Here is a 19149-nt window from a genome sequence, read left to right as displayed (position 1 = left end):
AGACCCACGGTCCTTTAATGCCTCTGCTGCTAGGTCTTGTGTAATTCTGATTGTGACACCGTCACATTTAAATTGTTTTAATCTTGATGCTTTTAATATTTTTTCCTCGATATCAACATTTAAAAAGAAATGTGGACTACCTCAAGATGCCTTGAGAACTAAAATGGTTAAAGAAATGAAGTGATAATCAACTTTAAAATAAGAGTATTTCAGTTTCTAAAAACAAAAGCAGAGACTGTGATCAAGTCTTAAGAAACCATAAAAAGTGTGGAGAGAGTGAACAGATGCATGTTTATCAAATCCCATTTACTTGAACTAGCATAATGAGTATGTAGAGACATCCCTTGAAGTTTAAAATAAGTATAATAATTCACAAGTTATTAAATAGGTCGTATAAAAAAAAGGGATCAAAGAGCCAAGGTTCTTTATCCTACAAAAGCAGGTCAGATGAAGGATAGACAATTGTATAGTTAGAAAGACTGTCTACCAGAGTGTGGAACCTGTGGCATGGAGGCCACATGTGGCCCTCTGGGTCCTCAAATGCACAGCCCTTCTGAAGTTTGGATTCAGTCAAAGGGTGGAACAAGTTCCCACACCACTAGCCTAATCTTCTCATTGTACAGTAAATTGAGGCAAAAGAGGAGAAGAGGCTTGCTGTACATCACATACCTAGTTAGTGAAAACCAGAACTAGAATCGGGGTTTTCTTACTCCTTATATAATAATCTTTGTGCTATAAGTTACCATATCTCGATATAAAGCCATATAAATTTAGAAGGACACCAACTACCTGGGTTTTTTTAATCACAAAAGTAATTTAACTAAAAAATAATAGGTTTAAAGTATAGTGAATTGAATATGGTTTTGACTTAAAGGAGCACTTCCTACAAGAAAAAATTATTAAAAGATTGAAAAAGTTTTGTTAGGTTGTAACATGGTATTAGCAAAATCTCAGTTGGAGTACATTTAGTAGTTATTATCTCTGTGAGTACAATGATGTCCTTATCCATTTGGATACGTGTCTGAGGGAAGCTTCAGGGCTTGTGACAACAACTGCAACAAGATTGCATTGGACCTGCTAAAGAGCTCTGTTTTTGATGCAGTCAAGAGTACAGTATTAAAGGCAGATTCATTATTCATAACCTATGTAGTGGCAAAAGAAGCCTGATTTCTGTCGAGGTAGGAAAAAACCTTCAAAAACCATTAGCAACTGCTTTTAATTGAGCAGGAAAAGTTAAGTTCTATGTTAAGTGTAAATAATTGTGTAAACAGAATAGTCAGTGCTTATGATATTTACCAGGCACTAGCAATACAGAGAATAAATATTCTTTACTCATACATTAGCATATACAGAGTAGGTATAAAGAGAATAATTAAAAATGCATAAGAAAGAGTTTAAATACTGGGTGATTTGGAAGGGAAGGTACTAGCAGTTGAGGGAGATCAGAAAAGGCTTCATAGAGAAGATGCTGTTCGTGCTGCATTTTGAAGAAAGAGAGTGGTTCTACATGGCAGCGGTGAGGAGGGAGGGCATTCTAGGCATTCCAAGCTTGGGAGGCAACCAGTGCAAAGACGTGGAGATGGGAGAATTTTAAAAATTTTGATGACAGTTAAAAAAAAAAATATATATATATATATATATATATATATATATATATATATATACACACACACATACATACATATGCATATGTGTGCATGTGTTATTCAAGTTTCAGGAATGAAAACTGGAAAGAATTTGTATTTTACCTAAGATAAAACTAATGCAGCCTTTAAAAAGTGAAAAACACGAAAAGTGTACTGGGGACAGAATCAGAGGTCATATTCTTAAGTAGCAAGAGACAGCACTTAAAGCTTGTTTTACACTCTAGAAGTTGTTGGAATGGATTACCAAAAGATATCGTGAAGTCTTGACATATTTAAAAATAGGATTGGTATTTATCTAGGGTTATTCTAAACCTATGTGTTTGGTGTGTGTGTGTGTGTGTGTGTGTGTGTGTGTGTGTGTGTGTGTGTGTGTGTGTGTGTGTGTATTCTCACAAATAATGTTCTTTTTTATCATTCCAGGCTGAATTCAATTGATGTAAAGTATCAGATGTGGAAACTAGGAGTTGTTTTCACTGACAATGTAAGCTTATTTTAATAAATCTACTACAAAATTAGGTGTTCTTTCAACTCATTGACGTGTTTTATCATTTATAAGATGAAAAAGAGGTTGTGTGTGTATTTGTGTGTTTTAAAATTTTCCAAATATCAGTTTACTTGATGAAGCTAATTTCTAACAAAATTATGACTTAGTTCTTCTCTACTTATTCAGATTATTTTAGCAGCTCAAAGAATGAAAGTGTGATATTTACAAATGAAAAGAAATTGTGATGTAAATTAATTTACATTTGAAAGGTATGAATACCTTTAAGAAAGCAAATACTTCAGATTTACTGGCAGACTCCAAGTATCTAAAGAAAATAGAAAGAGAGGTCACACAAATATTTGAAGAAATGTTTATTCTGACAAAATCACATTTTCTGAAAGGAGAGGAATATGGAATTATTTTGCTCTTCTCCTTAACTAATCCTTCTTTTACTAAGAAGCATTTTTAGACTAAACATGGAGTCTTGGAGGATATCAAAGTAGCATTAGAAAATAATGGATCCATTGGAATCTACCTGCTTTGAGGACAAGCTATTTTCTTACCCATTCTCCAAAATGTATTTATGAATTTTATCCAGGTGTTTTTCTCACTTTTTTTCCCCTTAAAACAATTTCCATTGTCTATGTTATCTGCTTCTTGTCCTGGGCTGCTGAGCTTTGTCAGAAAAATGTTTTGAAAATACAGCCTGGGCCTACTACAAAATCATAACTCTCTAATATCTGTAAGGCCCTCCTTAGGATGCTTTCCATCAGATATAGCAAGCATTTATTTAGTGCCTACTCTGTGTCAGGTCCTGGGAGTGCAAATATAAAACTGAGTCCTGCCCTCAAGAAGTTTACTTTGTACTTAAAATCCTTTTATTTACTTCTTTTCAATTCCCTGTCACATTCCCCCACTATATCAGTTCCAGACTTTTTTCTCCCATTCAGGCCCTTAAGGGACCCAATCTCCAGAGGCAGAGATAATATAGTAGACAGAGTCCTGGATTTGAAGTCAGAAAATTTGGGCTTGAATCCTAGTTCTGCTTCTACCTATGTTACCTTGGGCAAGTCACTTAACTCCTCTGAGACTCAGTTTCCTTATTATTAAAGCAGGAGGATTAGAACAGATGACCCATGAGGCCCCTTCAGGGTCCTTATGTACATGTATTAGCAGACAGCCTCTTCTACTTGTTACTAGCTGTGTGGCTGGGCAAGTCATTTCATCTCTCCAACATTTTTCCTTATCTATAATATAGAGATTATAGGAGCAGCCAGGCAGCTCAGTGGATAGAGCACTGGGCCTGGAGTCAGGTAGATCAGAATTCTAATTCAGCCTCAGACACACTTACTAGCTGTGCGACCCTTGCCAAGTCACTTAACTTCTATCTACATCAGTTTTCTCATCCTTAAAATGGGGCTAATAATAGTACCCACCTCCCAGGGTCATTGTGAGGATCAGATGAGATAATCACTGTAGAGCGCTTAGCACAGTGCCTGGCACATAGTAAGTGCTACATAAGAGTTATTATTATTATTAAACAACTGATAAATGCTGAAGCTAGATTCAAATTCTACCCATCACTTGCCTACTATCTGACCAATGGAAAGTCGCTTCATCTCTTTGAGGTTCCGTTTCCTGATCTGTAAAGAAGTGAGGATAATAATGCCTCCCTCACTTGGTTGTTGTGAGGGTCTAATGAGAATACCATGTGTGTTTTACAGCACTCCTTAACGTATTACATCCACATCACCCATTATTATTAAATCTCCTATTTGTCTACCTTTCTGTATCAGAGTGTCTCTGTAGCCACATCACCTTTACCAGTTCCATTTTTAGTTAACTCATATTTATTCCCCACACCTCTCCTCCTTAAAGCTTGTTCTCTTTACTGGACTGTACCACTGTCCTCAAAGTTACTGAGACATGTGACCTCAAAGTCACCTTTGAATCTTCCCTCTCCTTCCCCTCAAATAGCCAATCATTAATTCCTGTCAATTTTGCCTTCCAAATCCTGCTACACTCGTTCCCCTCTTCACACTCCTACTTGGACCAATTCTGCTCAACCATCCTTTTCTTCTCTTTAGGCTGCTGTAATGACTACTTAACTGATATTTGTGCCTCCAGGTTCTGGCCTCTAATTCATTCTCCCCACCACTGCTCCAGCTTTTTTCCTTAGGAACTACTTTAATCATACTATCCCTATGCTCAAAAACTTGCAGTGCTTCCTCACTGCACACCAAGTAAAATATATGTTTCTGATCCTGGAATTCAAGACCCCTCATAATCTGGCTCCTGTCTATCTTCCCTGACTCATTTCATACTACTCTTCTTCACATACTTAGTACATTCCAGCCAAAATAGATGTCTCTCAATTATGAAGGACTTATGATGAGAAATGCTATCCATTTCCAGAGAAAGAACTGATGGTATCTGAATGCAGATCAAAGCATACTTTGTTAAGCTTTTTTCATTTTTCTTATTTTTTGTCTGTGTTTTCTTTCACAATATGACTAATATAGAAATATGTTTTGTATGACTGCATATATGTAGTCATATATAAATTGCCTTCTCAAGGAGTGGGGGTTAGGAAGAGAGAAAAGGAAAAAAATTTGGAACTCAAAATTTTTTAAAAAAGTAATGCTAAAAATTGTTTTTACATGTAATTGGGAAAAGTTTAAAAACATTTTTAAAAGAAATCAAAATAGGCATCTCATCATTTCCTTTCCTTTCCCCAGGCTTTTATTCACTCTGAACCCTAAGCCTGAAATTTACTTTCCCCTTCTTGACATCCCTTCCTTTAGTACCCAATTTAACTTCTTCATTCTCCATAAACCCTTCTCTCATTTCCTCACTCTAATCTACCACCTTGAATTGGTCTTAACCTCTTGAAATGTTTGATTATTCATTTATCATACTCTACTCAGGTCATAATAATTTGCAAAAATTTCTTGCACATTCATTCCAGTCCAATAAATATTTATTAAACAACATTATTCAGGTATATAGTAGATGCTTAACAGATGTTCAAATAAAATTACAACCTCTATTACCTTATCAACTCTAACCACTTAAGACCTTGGTGTCTGTCTCTAACAGTTTACCACTCTGCTTTTCAATGTCAGCAGTCACCACATCCAACAACTTTTTTTTTTATCGGTCTTCCTTCTCTTTGATTTCTCTGCATCAAACATTGAGTTTGTACATGATAGATGTTTACAGATTTTTTTTTTGCTAAATTAAAACTCTTTTCCCTCATTTTCCATACCACTCCAGTGTCCTGATTCTCATCCAGGATTTGTCTTCTCTAATAGCTAGTTGCTGGCTTCCCTTCTTTATCCTATACCCCAAATATGCATATACTCCAAGAGTGCATCTTCATTCTGGTCCTCTTGCTCCACTGTCCTATTTCCCTCAAAGATTTCATTTATTCTGGAAGCTTCAACTTTCACATATAAGTATGCGACCCCAAATACTAACAGCTTCCTTCTTCATTCTCTCTCCTGCCAGCCTAATCCAAACTTTCATCATTACCTCTATAGCACTGACTCTTAGAATGTCATCTCAAGGCTAGTTTTATTTTGCTTCAAATAAAGGGAGGAGTATTTTTTTTAAAAAGCCCAGGCATTGCCTGCTAATCCCTTGGATTTATTGTAGAGTAATAAGTCAGTAACATTTATTGACCACCTGTGTGCAAAGCACTGTAATAAATTCTGAAAAGGACACAAAAATTAGTAGTTAGTTCCTCCCTCCTGAAGATGATCTTTTGATGAGCTAGAAGAGTCAACCTAAAAGAAAGTGTAAAGAGCAAGTTAACATGACTACATAGAATATATACTTATATTCTGAAAGAATAATCAAGTAAATAAAGTGATTGAATTTAGATGGTATCAAGTTGATGACAAACTGATAATTTTCTTTTTCTGTGTTTCTTCTTAATAGTCATTTCTCTATTTAGCTTGGTACATGACTATGTCTGTCCTTGGACATTACAATAACTTCTTTTTTGCTGCACATCTCCTTGACATTGCTATGGGATTCAAGACATTACGTACCATCTTATCTTCAGTGACACACAATGGCAAACAGGTAGATAAAGTCTTTCCACTTCTTTTTCCACAGTAGCTTGAAAAAAAACCCCAAAGACTTCTTCATTCAACAGGCTCTGAAATCTGATTGAGCCAATGAGCTTTGGTGTCTTTCACTTTGATCTTCTTATTATATTAACACAGAAAGTGCTAAATTATTTACATTCTTACTTTCTAAATAGTCTTGTATTTTCAAATTTCTGAAACATATATTTCTCTATTTTTACCAATCAGAGAGTAAGATGTGGAAAGAAATTAATTTTTAGATACTAAATATTCAGCAAAAATTAATATTCTTCTGATGCATATAAATTATTTAAATTGAGATGATATATTATAACTATGGAGATATTTTCTTACTGATAAATGCTAGCAAATTCTAAAATGCAGAAAATAATCCTCATACTTTTTACTTCACAGGGTTGTTGTAAAGAAAGTGCTTTGTGAACCTGATTGTTACATAAATATGAACTATCATTATGATAATGAACATTTCTGTCTTATATTAATGTTATAAATCAACAATGGATCTCAGTTTGTATGTGAAGCTTAATCTTTGCCCAATTTGAATTTAGTTGTACAATGCATTCCCTAGCTAATTATGTAATAATTAATAATAATAATAAATAATAATAAATAATCTTAACAGCTAATTAAAATAAAGAAAAGGAAACTGAAAATAAATCACTTGTCATACTCAGGCTGTAAGAACAAGAGGTAAGGATCATTAACTCCATTTGCTTCTTGGATGTAAAGCTAGTTACGTGTTCACTACCATTAGTTCCTACCATGTGCATGTTAAATATGCTGGACAAATGATTGATGATTTTCATGTATGTTCAACTATTTTTCATTGTTTTATAGCTTGTACTGACTGTGGGATTACTAGCCGTTGTCGTTTACCTATACACAGTTGTGGCATTCAATTTTTTCCGAAAGTTCTACAATAAAAGTGAAGATGGAGATACACCAGATATGAAATGTGATGATATGCTAACGGTAAGCTTATGTACTTTAGGCTGATCTTGAATGGAATTTCCCTATTCACATGTCATGTTACTCATTCCATAACCATTTTGTGTTTACAGGAATCAGAACTGTCATTATTCAGGGAAAACAGTGGTACTCTGATAAATTTCTGGACTAATAAGAAAAAAAAAATTCTTAAAGTATTGTATCAGTAAGGTAATAATAACAATGCAGATGACAACTGTCAAAATGCCTGTGTAGTTCTGTATTGCAAAGTATATGAGACTCTCCACACAGAAAGTAGAAGTAAACCATTTATTCCTACATGAGAGAACCATATCCCGTTTATCTAATTTGTCCAATTTATCCAATCTACCAGAGCAGTAAAACATTCAATACACAATATCACAACATGGAACCTAGCCATCCCAACACCTTTCCCACCCCCTGCTGAGGTCTTCCCAAAGACGAACTCACAGTACAGCTAAGTCACAGCCTGTTCAATTCTAACCATCACAATGGCAGCCATTATCAGCCACAACTGCTCGTTTGCTTGCTCTCTCTCTCTCCATATATATCTATATATACATATATTTCTATTTCCTGTGACACAACTTCCCTTTCCTGTCAGGAGGCTCCTCCCACCACATGTGACTTAGACTTCCTGTGATGTAGGCAGGTCACATGGCCTATTAATGGGTGGGAAAGATCTTCAAATCTAAATTGCTACTGCAAGTATATGAGGAACATAGTGACTTAGGCTCAATGTAAGGGAAAACTGTTTAATAATTAGGGAGCTCCAAAAGTGACTTCATGGATATGTCATAGAATTTTTTTTCATGGATGGATTGAATTAGGTAGTCACTAAGATCCCTTCTAATTCCTAAGTACTGTTATTACATACTGATTTCTGAGTTTAGATATAGTGAAAAGGAAACTTAAATTCTCAATAATGACTAGAACTCTGCAGAATTCACCCAGAGCACCAATATACAAAAACATTTTTTAGAATTCCATGAAAAAGGGCTATAAATGTTTATGAAAGATTGCTTTAGGATCATGAATTTAGAGTTAAGAGGACTTTGGAGATCACCTAATCCGACTTCTTTTAAAGATGAAGAAACTGAGGGCTAGGGAGGTTAAATGACTTGCCTTAAGTCACACAAGTACTAAGTGGCAGAGATAGGAGTTGAACCCATATGCTCTTTCTGCAAATCTAGACTTTTTTTTCCATAGGACCACACATCTTCATCTGCATGTCCCATAGGCAACTCAAATCAACATGACCCAAATAGAACATAATACTTTTCTCTCACAACCCATCCCTTCTTAACTTCTCTACATTAATTGAGGGCTCCACTGTTCTTCTGCCTTCCAGGTCCACAAGTTCATAGTCATTTTCAGCCCTTCATTATTACTCAGCTCTTATAAACAATCATTTGTCAGTTCTGTCAGTCCTACTCCCTCAACTTTCATATCCATCCCCTTCTGTCAATTCACAACACACCCTAGGTAGGTCCGTATTATTTCTCAAGTGGAATAATGAGGCTGTTCTTCGATGTATCATTCAAATACTTTTAAAAATCTGTATATCCTCTTTTTAGTTGCCCATTTTCAGCCACAGTAACTGCTTCAGTTTCCTGCTATCATCCAATCTCTGAGCATGGTCCATCCAACAGAGATCTATTATGGTGAATGCTATTCTAATGATGTTAGATGACTTACTTCAGTAGTATAAATATAGTTCAGGAATTACTGTTACATTCTGAATCGAATTGTTCAAGAAGATGGATGTGACCAAAAAAAAGTTAAAGACTGTGGAAAGTTAAGAACATCTATAGAACTCCAGTTTAATCTGAAATGATGTCATGTTTGTGCCATGCTTTCCTTATCATATCAAAGTCCATGATGATTCTATCAAATAAGTTTTCTATTTCCTTATCAGCTACTAAAGAGAGGGTTGACTAGAAAGCCAAATAATTTGAAAATGTTATGTTCTGTGCTGTTGATTTAAAACAAAAAACCCAGCAGCTGTGACTATATGTAGGCCTTACATATTATGTTGTATAGCCTACAACATAATCTTGCAATGCAGATTTTAGAGTAAATCAACCAACAAATATCTGGATAACTTTTATGTAGATAGTACTGTTCTAAGAGCTATGAAGATGCAGAAGAATAAGATATAGTGTCTGCTGTCAATCATATTATAAGTTACCTCAGGAGACAAAACAAATGTGTGTAAGGCAATAAGCAAACAAGTAATTGCTGTAATAGTAATAACTAGCATTTATATAACACTTAAAGGTTTTCAAATTGCTTCACATGTTAATTCATTTGATCCTTACGATAGTCCTGTGAAGTAGATGGTATTACAATCTCCATTTTTCAGGTAAGGAGACTAAAGCAGAAAGGAAGAATGGAAGGAAGGAAGAAAGGAAGGAAGGACAGACTTATTAAGTGTTTTTACTATGTGGCAGGTACTGAGCTAAAGGATGGAAAAATACAAAGAAAAAGAAAGATAATCTAAGTATTGCCTTTGTAGTATATAGAATATATAGCTTACATTCTAATCAGGAAAAATAATACACAAAATGGAGGTGAAAAGTGAGGGGGGAGAGCTAAATATGAAGGTACCTGACACAAGGCTTGATTTTGAAGTCTAGAAGGTCAAGAACTGGGCCAAGAGTAGAATGGAGGCAGGCCAACCTGGGCCTCTTCACAAAATGGAAGTTCTAGTAGAAATTCTTCAGTGGGACAAGGGCCTTGGAGAGGTAGATTTCATGGTGAGCAAGCCTTAGTGTGTAAGGATATTCCAGGGTAAACAGGCCCTAAGAATTGAGGTAAATTTCTTTTTTAAAAAATTTATTTATTATATTTAGTTTTCAGCATTGATTTTCACAAAAGTTTGAATTACAAATTTTTTCCCCATTTCTACCCTCCCCCAACTCCAAGATGGTGTATATTCTGGTTGCCCCATTCCCCAGTCAGCCCTCCCATCTGTCACCCCACTCCCCTCCCATCCCCCTTTCCCTTCTTCTCTTGTAGGGCAAGATAAATTTCTATGCCCCATTGCCTGTGTATCTTATTTCCTAGTTGCATGAAAAAACTTTTTTTGTTATTATTGTTGTTTTTGAACATCTGTTTTTAAAACTTTGAGTTCCAGATTTTCTCTCCTCTTTCCTCCCCACCCACCCTTCCTAAGAAAGCAAGCAATTCAACATAGGCCACATGCATATCATTATGTAAAACCCTTCCACAATACTCATGTTGTGAAAGATTAACTATGTTTTGCTCCTTCCTAACCTATCCCCCTTTATTGAATTTTCTCCCTTGACCCTGTCCCTTTTCAAAAGTGTTTGTTTTTGATTACCTCTTCCCCTGGTCTGCCCTCCCTTCTATCGTCTACCCTTTTTTTATCTTCTTCCCTCTTCTTTCCTGTGGGGTAAGATACCCAACTGAGTGTGTATGGTATTCCCTCCTCAGGTCAAATCCGATGAGAGCAAGATTTACTCATTCCCCCTCACCTGCCCCCTCTTCCCTTCCTACAGAACCACTTTTTCTTGCCACTTTTATGTGAGATAATTTACCCCATTCTATTTCTCCCTTTCTCCCTCTCTCAATATATTCCTCTCTTATCCCTTAAATTGATTTTATTTTTTTAGATATCATCCCTTCATATTCAACTCACCCTGTACCCTTTGTGTGTGTGTGTGTGTGTGTGTGTGTGTGTGTATAGATATATATCTACATATATACATACATAGACACACATATGTATATATATGTATACAGACACACACACACACATATATATATATATATATATGCATATTCCTTTCAACTACTATGATATTGAGGTCTCATGAATCATACACATCATCTTTCTATGTAGGAATGTAAACAAAACAGTTCAACTTTAGTAAGTCCCTTATGATTTCTCTTTCTTGTTTACCTTTTCGTATTTCTCTTGATTCTTGTGTTTGAAAGTCAAATTTTCTATTCAGCTCTGATCTTTTCACTGAGAAAGCTTGAAAGTCCTCTATTTTATTGAAAGTCCATATTTTGCCTTGGAGCATGATACTCAGTTTTGCTGGGTAGGTGATTCTAGGTTTTAATCCTAGCTCCATTGACCTCTGGAATATCATATTCCAAGCCCTTCAACCTCTTAATATAGAAGCTGCCAGATCTTGTATTATTCTGATTATGTTTCCACAATACTCAAATTGTTTCTTTCTGGCTGCTTGCAGTATTTTCTCTTTGATCTGGGAGCTCTGGAATTTAGCCACAATATTCCTAGGAGATTTCTTTTGGGGATCCATTTGAGGAGGCGATCAGTGGATTCTTTCAATTTCTATTTTGCCCAGTGGCTCTAGATTATCAGGGCAGTTCTCCTTGATAATTTCTTGAAAGATGATTTCTAGGCTCTTTTTTTGATCATGGCTTTCAGGTAGTCCAATAATTTTTAAATTATCTCTCCTGGATCTGTTTTCCAGGTCAGTGGTTTTTCCAATGAGATATTTCACATTGTCTTCCACTTTTTCATTCCTTTGGTTCTGTTTTATAGTCTCTTGATTTCTCGTAAAGTCACTAGCTTCCACTTGCTCCAGTCTAATTTTTAATGTAGTATTTTCTTCAGTGGTCCATTGGACCTCCTTTTCCATTTGGCTAATTATGCCTTTCAAGGCATTCTTCTCCTCATTGGCTTTTTGGAGCTCTTTTGCCATTTGAGTTAGTCTATTTTTTAAGGTGTTGTTTTCTTCAGTGTATTTTTCAGTATTATTTTGGGTCTCCTTTAGCAAGTCATTGACTTGTTTTTCATGGTTTTCTCGCATCCTTCTCATGTCTCTTCCCAATTTTTCCTCTACTTCTCTAACTTGCTTTTCCAAATCCTTTTTGAGCTCTTCCATGGCCTGGGACCAGTTCATGTTTTTCTTGGAGGCTTTTGGTGTAGGCTCTTGCACTTTGTTGACTTCTTTAGGCTGTGTGTTTTGGTCTTCTTTGTCACCAAAGAAAGAATCCAAAGTCTGAGACTGAATCTGGGTGTGTTTTCACTGCCTGGCCATATTACCAACCAACTAACTTGACCCTTGAGTTTTTCAGCGGGGTATGACTACTTGTAGACTAAAGAGTTCTATGTTCCACGATTGGAGGGGATGTGCCAGCTCTGCCACACCAGCACTGCTCCTTCCCCAAGAACCCCCAAACCAAACTGGGCTTAGATCTTCAGCAGGCTGTGCACTCCTGCTCTGATCTGCCACTGAATTCCTCCCACCAGGTGGGCCTGGGGCCGGAAGCAACAGCAGCTGTAGCTGCCCCACCTTCGCTGCCCTGGGGGCGGTGGCTGAACCTCGAACTCCTTCCACTCCTGCAGCTTTTCCCACTAACCTTCTCCGCTGTCTTTGGTGTTTGTGGGTTGAGAAGTCTGGTAACTGCCGCAGCTCACTGATTCAGGGCGCTAGGGCCCGCTTCCCCCAGCTCCTGGTCTGGTTGGTCGGAGCCGCTCATGCTGGGCTCTGCTCTGCTGCGCTCCCAGCTCCCAGCTCCGTGTGGGATAGACCTCACCCAGAGACCATCCAGGCTGTCCTGGGCTGGAGCCCTGCTTCCGTCTGCTGTTTTGTGATTTCTGCAGTTCTAGAATTGGTTCAGAGACATTTTTTATAAGTTTTTGGAGGGACGTGGTGCGGAGCTCACGCAAGTCCCTGCTTTCCAGCCACCATCTTGGCTCCACCCCCAGAAGTTTCCAAACTGAGGTAAATTTCCAGAGTAAGACAGTGGTAAAAACATAATTTTGAACTCCAGAAGATCAGAAATAGATCTGGGATGAGAATGTGTAAAGGAATGTCTGTGGAAGGATTTTAATTCAGGTCTTCCTAACTCTTAGTCCTCCCGCCATTGTGGCAACTGTTGTACCACCTAGACATATAAATTGTGTGATGCTAAAATTAACTATACTGAGACTTAAAGGAGGGATATATGGAGTAGTCAAAATGACTTTCATGGAAAAGGTAAGATGTGGGCTTCGTAAGATTTGGATAGGCAGAGTGAACAAAGAGTATTTAAAAAAAGCATGAGAAAAGAGACTGAGAATTAGCATGAGACATCCAATGAGTTCTGAAGGTACAAGCTAACTATATTAGAGGTTCATGCTGAAAAGCAATCTGAAATAAGGTTGATTGATGAAGTGGATAGAGCCATTTTATATAGGTCTGGGCATAGAAATTTGAATCTGACGTGGTAAGGGGAGATATTAGTGGTCATTTAATTCAATTTAATAGAAAAATAGACACTGCTAGGTTGAAAAGTAGAGTGTTGGTCTTGGATATTGGAAATCCAGGGCTCAAATCCTGCACCAGACACTTACCAGCTGAGTGATATTGGGTAAATAATAGCCTCTTAGCCTCAGTTTTGTCACCTGGCAAATGGAAATAAAAATAACACATACCTCACAGGGTTGTTTTGAGGAACAAATTGAATGACATAATGTATATAAAATACTTTACAAACCTTAAAGCACTATGGAAATACTAGTTCTTATTAAATAAAACAAAATTCATTAAGCTTCTTCTATATGTAAAACACTGTGCTAATTAAAACATCCGTAACCAAATATTGTATAACAGAACTATCAATCAGAACCAAATGTGCTGATTTGGTGCTTAAAAATACCAACTTACTTGACCTGAAGATGAATACTACATATATGGCTTGGTCAAGGTGATTAATGGCCTGTAGAGTTTGAACCATGTACCCTAAAGGGATGCTTTTTTAGAGGGAGCTTCTACAGAAAAGAACTCAAGTAGCATAAAATAGCTGGAAAGTTAGGCATGTGTAACAGCCTGGCATATAAATGCTACTGCTATTATTGCAAATAAATTTCAATTTATGATAAATAGACTTTATTCTTTCCATCTTACAAATTTCGTATCTATAGTGCAATATATTCCAAGTACTAGTGAGCTACTTCGTTTTTTTTTAATAAAACTATCAATCACAAGGCCAAAGTCAACCTTGTCATCTCATAAACCAGATGATGATTTAATTGGTGTTTGTGCTATTCATGTTGCCAAGAACATGTTGACTGATTTATTTCTAGGTTCTCTGCTGAGCCTGGTCTTTTTAATAACTCAATTTCTAAAATATTTCAACAAAGCACACACCAGAAGTTCCAGATGATCTGCGGAAAAATGAATGGTTCAACTAAATCTTTATTTCAGACATGTAGTCCTACTTGCTACTTGGTCTTTCTAAACTTAAAAACAACAGTTGGTCATCCATGTCTCTTATATTGCAGGGGCAACTAGGTAGAGTAGACCACCGGCCCAGGAGTCAGGAGGACCTGAGTTCAAATCTGGCCTCAGACACTTGACGCACTTACTAGCTGTGTGACCTTGGGCAAGTCACTTAACCCCAATTGTCCTGCCTTTCCCCCTCAAAAAAAAAGAAAAGAAAATATTGCAGTGGAAATATATTACTTTCAAGGACCAGTGGAAAATAAGTGAGTTCTAGAAACAGATCAAGAGCCTAATAGGGAGAAATGATACAGTATTAAGGGGCTTCAGTTATCCAGACATCTGCTGTAGCTAATTCTGCTAGAGCACAACAGCCAATAATTTAGTGGATTGCCTTTAATAATAATTTCATTCTTCAAATGGTGAAGGATCAAATAAGGGGAACTGCTATTCGGACCTAATTTTCACCAAGCAGCTGAAGCAATGAATCCCTTTTAACTTTTCCATGTAGTATCTTTCACAGGAGAAAAAAATCCAGAAATATTCTGACCTGCACCCTACATTTTGGGGAAAGAAGATTTCAGAACTTACAGACCAACTTAGATTTTAAAAAAATGAAAAAATAAAAGCAACAACAAGCAACAATGGATAAATACAAAAGCATGGCAGTGTTGGCATTGTCCTGTAAGAGTAATGTCAGGAGTGCTAAAGCTTAGAATAAGTGGAGGCTGTTGAGAAATGGTAAATGCCACAAAAAGGGGGTACTCAAAAAAACTGTAGTGAGGAAAAGAGGATCGGATCATAGAAAAGATCACATATTGTTCAGAGCAGACTGATGATAAAATGGATTATAGAAAAAAGTCAGAACCACTTAACTCTTATTTAGTTTCTGTTTTCTCTGTCAAAGAATAATCTTTGGACTGGAAAGAACAGAGCAAAAATGACCAAGGGGGAGTAGATGACTAAGATAAGTTGAATGATATTAAGAGAATAGTGACATGACCTAATCTAGGCAAGCTATATCCCAGTATACACAAAGTGACAGGTGTGATTGTTGAGCCATCATCAGTAATCATTGAAAGACAATCAAGTAACTGTCGTAAGACTAGAGAAAAGGAAATATTGTTCAAATTTTCAGAAGAGAATCATTAACACAGTAGTCACAAATGCTTGTAGAAGACTTAGTGGCTTCACTTCCTTTTCCCCAAGCTGTCCCATAGTCCTCAGCCTCCTTAGTACCAAGGTTCCATTCTGTTCTCTAGTGCATTTAGCCTGAGTGTGGCCATTTCCCCCACAGTTATAATAGAAGTCAAGGCTGCCTCTCTACTCTTCTCCAGGTATTTTTCCAAGGAGATGATTGTTGTTTCTGGTTCTCTCCTATGGAAGTTTCTTGTGAGCCTCTGTCATCTACTGAATCTCTAGACTAACTGTTCTACCTTGTATCTTTAACCCATGTTTTAGCATGTGTTCCTGAATCAGTTGCATATTGAGGCTTCCCAGTGGGACCTCCCTGGGCCTAGTTACCATGTCATTCACTGTGTCTAGCAGTTCTTCAGAATTAGCTGGGTTCCCTGCAAAGTCCTAATTATCCAACTGTACTCTTACAAATGTGTTGTATTTTAGACCCATACACACTCATTTCACCTGGACCTTATCTTCCATCCCAAGCTTTATTGCCACTAGTCCTACTATTTCTGTAACTGATCATCCACACAGAACCTAAAGTCAAATGGCTTCTCATCTCAGTGCTAATGTGTAGTTGCAACAAATGTAGCTTATGTTTGACCCATCTCTATAAAGTTTTTGAAGTTTTTATAAGCAGATTTTCCATGTCATAATATCATTTCTAGATTCTTGGCTGTTAGTCCTACCAAAAAGTATGAAAGCTTTTCCACTAAGGCTATCAACTAATCTCTCAACCCTGTCAGAGACCATCTAATCACATAGAACTATTGACATTCATATAATCCAGGTTTCCCATGTTTGTTTTCTAAGGGGAGAGGGGAGGGATGGGATATATTGTCTCCTGAGAAAGTTTGTAATTTGGTCTAATGGAATTGGGTCATGGCAAAAGGCAAAGTTTTCCATCCAATCCAGTGAACCTCTCCTATTTCTCACATTCAAGTGAAATTTCACTGCATAACTTAGGGGAACATGCCCCTTTAGCCCCTTTTATTAGGTACCAATGTTTTATCTTCCTGTGACTTAAGGGATCTGTCATTGGGATCGTTCCCCTAATATCTCATTGCCATCAGACTCAAGGAAGATAGCCCATCTTGGACATCTAGACACAAGTAGAGTATTCCATCTTTGATTAATGGAATGTATCACTCACACATGATATGTCTGTTACTTCTGACAAAATTATTTCCTTAATCTCTTGAATAGAAAACCCAAATCTATATTCAAGCTTGCTTCCCAGTTGCTGTCCAGTATTGACCCTTTTGCTCATCAGAGTCATCATTTTATCAAAGACCAACCCTACTTCAATAGGGAGTTGTCTCAAATCAATATCCAGTAACTATTCCCTGTCTAAATTTTTTTCTGACAATTTGCATTACTCATATGACTCATAATTTATATAACACATCCATAGAGGCTAGTCCTAATCCCATATCCTTCTCCAGCTCATTGTACAGATGAGGAAACAGAGGTAAACAGGATTGCATGACTTGCCCATGATCATACAACCTATAGATGTCTGAGGCCAGATTTGAATTAGAGAAGATGGGTCTTCCTGACTCCAGGCCCAGCACTCCATCCACTGTGCCACATAGCTGCCCCTAAAAGAAACATGTTTTCTCAAAATTTCAAATACGTTCAAAGATTTACATTAGCCAATATGCTTATTTAAACATGAAAAGAAGGAAAAGGCATATTGCTGGTTTTTTGAAAACATGAATGAAGGACTCTTATGTACAAAAATATTTATAGCAGTTTTTTTTTTGATGACAAAGAAATGGAAATTGACGGAATGCCCATCAATTGGGGAATGGATGAACAAGTTGTGGTATATGAATCTGATGGATTATTATTGTGCTGTAACAAATGAAAGGGATGGTTTCAGAAAAACCTGGGAAGATCTGCATAAACTGGAATAAAGAAAAGTGAACAAAACCAGTAGAACAATCTGCACTGTAACAGTGGTATTGTACATAATCAGCTTTGTTGAAAGAATTAGTATTTCTGAGCAACATTACAATTCACTACAGCTCCAGAGGTCTTATGATGAAACATGCTGTCCACCTCCAAATAGAGAACTGATGAATTCTGTGCAGATTGACACATATTTTTTTTCCTTTCTTTCTTTTTCTTACCTTTTTAAAACATTTTGGCTAATACATAAATTTGTTTTGCTTGACTATACATATTTGCAAAAGATTTTGTTTTCCTTAGGGGACATGGAGGGGTAAAACAAAAATTTGGAAATAAAAAAATCTATGCTCAAAAAATAAATTTAAAAAAATAAAAATAATCTATATGAAGCATCTTTGTCACAGTTGAACATTTTAAAGGTAAATAACTGATCTGTGATGAATCAAGTAAAAGTTTTCACTTTTCTGTGTATTATACTTAAACTACATTTTCCTAAAAATAGATACCATTGTTCACTATCCAGTCCCACTTAACTAATTCACTGATTTTCCTATCATCTATCTCTACAAGGACCTGAATACTTGTGATTGGATTTGAATTCAGAAGAGCCAGCCTTGAAATGATGACATCCAGGGCACTTCTGATACATACTGTACTAGTGTATGACCATGGGCAAGTCACTTATCCCCTCATAGCTTTAGGAAACTCTCTCAAACTCCAAGTTACAGATGAGTTTCTGAAATGCATTGGTGGAGGGGGTTTACACAATGGGCATTTCCAACACTGATAAAATCTTGGGGCTATACCAAATGTTTATACATGCATGCATACATACATATATACATGACTATATGCCTACACATATATCTGACTAAATATTAGTTTTGCTTAACACGTTACAGATATTCCAGTTAATTGCATATGATCCATTTTTGAAATTATCTATATTATTTGATAAAAATTAAGTGAAGATGTGAAAATTCAAAGAATTTCTCATTAACAAAATTTGCTTAGTTTGGCAGCAAAACGTTCTAAGAAAATGATCTGCTTATGGTTAAGTATATGCAGTCGGTGTATAGAGCACCAGGCCTGAAGTCAGGAAGACCTGAATTCAAATTCAGCTTCAGACCCCTGCCTAGCTGTGTGACTCTGAGCAAATCACTTCACCTCTGTCTGCCTCAGTTTCCTCCTCTGTAAAATGCAGCTAACAGAAGCATCTACCTCCCAGGTTTGGTGTGAGAATCATTAACTGTAAAGTGCTTAGCACTGTGTCCGGCACATAGTAAGCACTATGTAAATGTTAGCTGTTGTTGTTGTTGTCATGTGTCATATTTAGAGACTTTCCAGCCTTGTTCCCTATTACTACCTTACATTCCCAATAGGATCTAGTAACACTGGTACTAAGTTGTTTTTCATACAGAGCCCTCCATCTCCTGTCTCCTATAGACTCAGCTCAAACGCCGCTTCTGTACGAGAACTTTTCCTAATTCTCCCCAGCAACCAGTGCTTCCTCTCCCAGATCATCTTGTATCTCTTCTGTATATAGCGATGTATGTTCAAATTGACCTTCCTAGCTATACTCTCGATTTCTTGAGGTCACTATCTTCATTTTGTCTTTGTATTCCTAACACCTA

General features: G+C 36.8%; 1 protein-coding gene across 5 annotated transcripts in view; it reads left to right on the top strand.

The window, feature by feature from the left end:
* RYR2 (ryanodine receptor 2) overlaps positions 1–19149 on the top strand; it is an 828134-nt gene that overhangs the window by 788165 nt on the left and 20820 nt on the right. For all 5 annotated transcript variants that reach the window (XM_036753924.1, XM_036753927.1, XM_036753925.1 and 2 more), the window contains 3 exons: positions 2067–2127; positions 6073–6219; positions 7083–7217. In XM_036753924.1, coding sequence (XP_036609819.1) covers positions 2067–2127; positions 6073–6219; positions 7083–7217 — 343 coding nt within the window. The remainder of the gene's footprint in view (positions 1–2066; positions 2128–6072; positions 6220–7082; positions 7218–19149) is intronic.

The sequence above is a fragment of the Trichosurus vulpecula genome, chromosome 4 (assembly GCF_011100635.1).
Source record: "Trichosurus vulpecula isolate mTriVul1 chromosome 4, mTriVul1.pri, whole genome shotgun sequence".
NCBI lineage: Eukaryota > Metazoa > Chordata > Mammalia > Diprotodontia > Phalangeridae > Trichosurus > Trichosurus vulpecula.
This window is presented reverse-complemented; position numbering and strand designations above follow the sequence as displayed.